This window comes from Gossypium arboreum, chromosome 4 (genome assembly GCF_025698485.1).
Source record: "Gossypium arboreum isolate Shixiya-1 chromosome 4, ASM2569848v2, whole genome shotgun sequence".
Taxonomy (NCBI): domain Eukaryota; kingdom Viridiplantae; phylum Streptophyta; class Magnoliopsida; order Malvales; family Malvaceae; genus Gossypium; species Gossypium arboreum.
The window spans coordinates 4,412,463-4,418,064 of NC_069073.1; the positions used below are offsets into that span (position 1 = coordinate 4,412,463).

Sequence of the window (5,602 nt, forward strand, 5' to 3'; positions counted from 1 at the left end):
TTTCACTGCACCTGTGAATCTCAAAAGACTTTATTAGCTTCCAAGATATCATGTAGCAAAGCTGACATGGTATGTTTATCTGATTGTCTGTCCCTACTTAACATTTCAGACATTGACAGATGCTTACACAATAAAGTGAAAAGGATTATTCTCCTGAGCTTTTAAACAAGAAATGATGCAAACTAATTATAACGGTGATTTGGGGCTGAAATACTTTCCTATCACTCTCGAATCTAATATCTTCAAGGCTTCCTCAGATTTAATACAATTAGGTTTTTTGTATTGGCTCAATGAAGTTCCTTTGGACACATAGTAATCCATTAGTGCCTCAAAACTTCCTTGCTTTACCACCCTAATCTCCAGAGCTGCAATTATGTTCCTTTTCCTATAGATTTTATATGTATAATGCAACGACTCTTCCATTCTAGTGCAACACTCTACCATTATCTTTGGGTCAAGCTCTTTGCAATGCTTCCCTTCTTTTCCCTTGATCTCCCAAAATAATACATAGTGACCTGGTGCTGATGAAGTATCAACATAGCTAGTGTACTCTGTCAAGATGGATCCGAGTGGATCGAGAAGAGCCTTTGCTTCTATCACGGCCTTGAAAAGGTCTGTTTCGCTTGTTTTTTCCTGATCAACATTGAGGATAACATTTTTCCTCTCCACAAATTGGAATTGAGGTGCATTATTGTAGAAACCACTCACCATAAGAACATCTCCAACTTTATATCGATATAATCCTGAAAGGAATACCATCAAACTAGATCAGATCATTATCTAACAGGTTAATGTAGGAACTAGGAAGCATAATGCAAAATTAGAAGATGGCATTTGATTAATTGATTAAATTCAAAGGAGGAAATTTTACCTGCACAAGTTGAGACAACTAGTTCATAACATTGACCAACCTTCACATTTACAAGATCAACAAGTTCAGTATCTTCATCGTTCCTCTTCATTTCAATAGATTCATCATGATCATTTTCCACAGGAAGGAATTCAAAGTAAGCCATGTTAGGGAGAAATGTGTAGGAGACATCACAAGGTTTACATAGAGGTTCTAAGTTAATCCCACAAAGAGCTTCCGAGCAAGCATAAAAAGTTGAAACTAAAGGGAGCCCTCTGCAATAGAACTCGAGTTCTGCAATATACTGTCTCATAACGCCAGTACAAACACAACTAATATACCTTGCTTTGGGCCATAGCTTTCTGACTATTCCTTCCCATGATTTACAATTACATATGTTCTCTATCAAGTCAGCCTTTTCTGGGTTAGGCTTCATGACCAATGATGCTGCATTTCTGCATCCTGAGTCGGTGATCCAATCGCTTAATCGACCTGTTTTTATGTCATAGCATAGCTCTTGCCAGTGATTTTCTAGAAACTTGATACCTCTTAGCACCGTAGATGCAAATAGTGAACCAACCCTGACAACCTCGTCTCGTTGGATTAAACCAAAAAGTAATTGACAGTATAAGCCCTGGTTGGGGTCTGGGCAAAAGATAGTCTCAATGGCGCTTGTGTAAAGCTTAGGCAAAATGGTTCTAAACTTACTCTCGTTGTATACGCTCGTTAAAACAGATGCTGCCTTGAGGCCACTAGGAGTTTCAATCTCTGGTCTGGCAAACATAAGCTCCATTCTTTTACCGGCTTGGTTGATGTCACCAAAGTGCCTTTAAAATTAGACGGATAAAGTCTCGTTTAAAATGATATGATAATAAAAATTAGAAATTTTATTACATGTGTATATATAAGAAATCACACATTTAGAATATAAAGACTTATTTAAAAATAATATACAATAAATAAATTAGAATCAATTAATAGTAACACATGAAATATCTGTGATATTAAAATAAAAAAATAAATTAAGTTATGAGTAAAATGATATTTAAACATAAAAATACATAAGATTAAAAATACTAAATGAATATAATTGTTTATCATTGTTGTGTTATCAGTTCTGAGTTGGTGTCGAGTTAATTGTGACAATAACTCAATCAAGAACATTGTTAATAAGAAATTCTATTACGCATGTATGCATGTGAAAATCGCGTATTTAGAATACAATATATATAATTAATGGAGGTAATAAATTGTGCATAATAAAATTAAAAGCATAAAGAAATAAAAAAAAGTGTTTGGATGAGTGGTAAATTTAAAGTTGTATCAATGCAATTGGTTTAGATTCAAATCTCACAATATGAATAAATTTTATTAAAAAAGCTAAAGTATCCTTAAATAATATAATTTATTTTAAGTACGGAATTTTATTTTTATAATTTTCATAGCTAAGTTAGTGTCACATGTGGTGCTTAGTTAACCTTTGACACCAACTTAATTAAAGAGTTTATTAATAGTATAAATACAAAAAATTAAAATAATATTATTTTTTGAAAGCTAAAATTATATATATATTTATATTAGTTATATAATTATCTTAATATTTACATTATAATATTATATATGAGTTAGTATTTGGTAAATCGGTAGTGTACTTCTTTTAAATATTTATTGGGTTGTCTTTATTGAGGAGAATTTTTTTTAAAATATAAACTATACAAATAGTCACTTAATTATAAAAAAATCATTTTAGAAACTAAAAATTATTTGCAATTTAAACACTCACGTTATCTAGTTCGGCCATTTTGGCCCCTCTCATTAAATTCACCAACAGAAGGCTGATGTGGCAATTAAAAGAATTGGTATAATAATAAATTTAGCCCTCAACATATTATATCAATTTAGTAATTAATATAATTATATTTATTTAATATTAATATTATTAATATAAATTTTAAATTTGTTATTGTTATTGTTACAAATATTTTATTATTAGGTGGATGTCCATCAATATCAAGATAAATTTTATATACTTCAAGACTCAAAGACTAATTAGAAGTAGAATTTATTTCATTTACATGTCTTATGTCTATAAATATAGATTTTGGAAAAGCATTGTACACATCTCTATTGATCAAGTAAAATTACGTATTTCTCTTTGTTCTTCTATTTCTTTTTTATTATTATTTATTTAATAATTATTATTATAATTTTTGAAAATATTTATGTATTTTTTTTAGAATTAAGATCAAATTGAGAGTATAGATTTTGAGGATTAATTTTTAAAATTATGACTAAATTGATATAATATGTAAAAGTTTAGGGCTAAATTTATTATTATATCTATTTCTTTAACTACCACTATTAAGTATGACCCTATTTTAGTCAAATTTGAGAAATAATCTTCTATTTAAACTTTGTTTATTTGTTTCAATCAAACACTAATTAGTTTAGATTATTTTATTATTATTTGACCTATGAATTTAGCCTATAAATAGGCTCTTTTACAATCTTAGAAAATACACCCATTAGATATTAGAACTTATAACACATTTAAAGAATTTTGTGTTTACGTTTTGAGGGTTCTTTGTTTTCGGGTTTTCAGGGTTTAGTTTTTATCTCTATCTTTTGCACTCTTCGTTATTTTGCCATTATAGTAAAATGATTTTTACTCGTGGTTTTTTATCTTCTTTGGATAAGTTTTTCCACGTTAAATTTGTGTGTTAAATTTCTCAATTTCTTCTACTATTTTTTTACTTGTTCGTTGCTTAATCGGGTTGATCCTAACAAGTGGTATCAGAGCTAGTTCAATTTTCATAAATTAACCCATTCAGATATGGCAGCAACAATGTTTGAAATTGAGAAGTTCAATGGTGAGATAAATTTCAATTTGTGGCAAGTTCGGATGATGACAATTCTAGTTCAAATCGGCTTGAAAAAGGTTGTTACCAGGAAAAAGCCTGAGAATCTAAATCAAACAGAATCAGAAGAGCATGATTAAAAGGCCTTGTCTGCAATCCAGTTATACCTCGCGAATACGGTATTGCAGGAGGTATTAATGGAGAAAACCTCATCTGCCATGTGGAAAAGGTTAAAAACTCTTCATGTGACTATGTCTCTGGCTAACCGTTTAGTGTTGAAACAACGTCCATTTACATTTCGCATGAACGAATGTGAGCTTCTTAGAGATCACATCAGTAAATTCATTATTTTTTTAAATTATTTAAAGAAAGTTGAGGTTCATATTGACGATGAAAATCAGGCTATGATATTATTGTGCTCTATACAAGTCTTTTAAGGAGACCATAATTTATGGCAGAGACAAACTCTCGTTCGAAAATGTGAAGGGTCATTTGTTGAGTAGAGACAAACTCAACAATGAGTTTGGTTTGGATAGCAAGGCAGATAAGCAAGTTTCCATTTTGGTAGCATTAAAGAAACAAGAAAAAAGGTGTCACTATTCACGTCAAAGCAGATTGTTATAAACTGCGAAATAAAAAGCGGTTGAGAGTAACGAGGAAGATGTAGCTGGTGTTAATTTGGCCGATGAAAGTGGTGATGATTTCTTGTTAGTTTCAACGAGCGATAACTCCAAGCTCATGTCTGAGTGGATCCTAGATTCGAGATGTTCTTTCCATATGTGTCCATATAGAGAATGGTTCTCCAGAGACAGTTCAATTGAATATGGAGTTGTGTGCATGGGAAACAATTCATCTAGTAAGGTAATTGATATTGGTACTCTTAAAATTAGGATACACGATAGGACGATTAGGACACTATTAGATCTCAGATATGTACCTGATTTATGAAAGAATCTCATCTCATTAATTATTTTAGACTTGAAATGATGCAAAATCAACATCGAGTCGAGCGGCATTAAAGTATCTCATGGAGCTCTAGTTTTGTTAAAAGGTAAAATAACCGGTAGTCTTTATATTCTGGAAGGTTTTACAGTGATTGGTGACATCGGACATCATCGTCCGTTATAGAGTCGAAGTTAACTCGTTTGGAGCGGAGGCAACTTGGTCATAGGAGGGAAAATGGTATGACCATTTCGTTGAAGAGAGTTTCTCTTTTGGATACAGGTTTTGAAAAGTTAGGGCACTGTGTTCGTGAAAATCAAACCCGGGTTAGTTTTAATTTGGCAGTGTACAAGTCAAAGGCTAGAAATCTTTCAATTTCTAAGCATAGATTCGACTCAGTTAATTCCCTACATGGTTCAAGATAGGCTCGTAGCAAGCTTTGGCAAAGACGGCGTTGTGAAAATATGAGTCAAGGTGGAGATTTGTTAAGAATGACTCCTATTTCAGTCAAATTTGAGAAATAATCTTCTAGTTAAACTCTGTTTATTTGTAAAAGGTTTGATTTCACATGCGGCTGAATGAAAAACTGAAACAAAGAAATTGGTATGGGTTCATACCTCATCATCGGAGACTGGCTCAAGGTATCATATAATGCCCCATTCTTCGATATTCAGCAGTGATGAGCATCGACTTTGGCTGCCCTTTGAAGTCCCAGAGCATTTGATCCAAAAGATAATAGAGCAATTAAAAGGAAGCAACCAATACCCTAAAACACACAAAAGCAAAGCAACAAATTCATGCATGCCTTAGATAGAACCCTATAACGGGTTCAGCTAAAAGGATTTCTGATGTCTCCCTATTAGCAATCCTATCTATGTAAGGCTTGAGATCTTCATACGTAACTACGGGAACATTTTTCTTAAAGAGCCGCTTCTCGGTTTGACCATGGAGG

General features: G+C 32.2%; 1 protein-coding gene across 1 annotated transcript; it reads right to left on the reverse strand.

Annotated features, from left to right (window-relative positions):
- Positions 1 to 5,352, reverse strand: LOC108465499 (indole-3-acetic acid-amido synthetase GH3.17-like). The gene is made up of 3 exons (XM_017765828.2): positions 5,268 to 5,352; positions 872 to 1,677; positions 1 to 743 (listed from the first exon to the last, which is right to left on the reverse strand). The coding sequence occupies exons 1-3, from the start codon at positions 5,273 to 5,275 to the stop codon at positions 187 to 189; spliced, it is 1,371 nt and encodes a 456-aa protein (XP_017621317.2). The 5' UTR covers positions 5,276 to 5,352; the 3' UTR covers positions 1 to 186.
- Between the last annotated feature and the right edge of the window lie 250 nt (positions 5,353 to 5,602).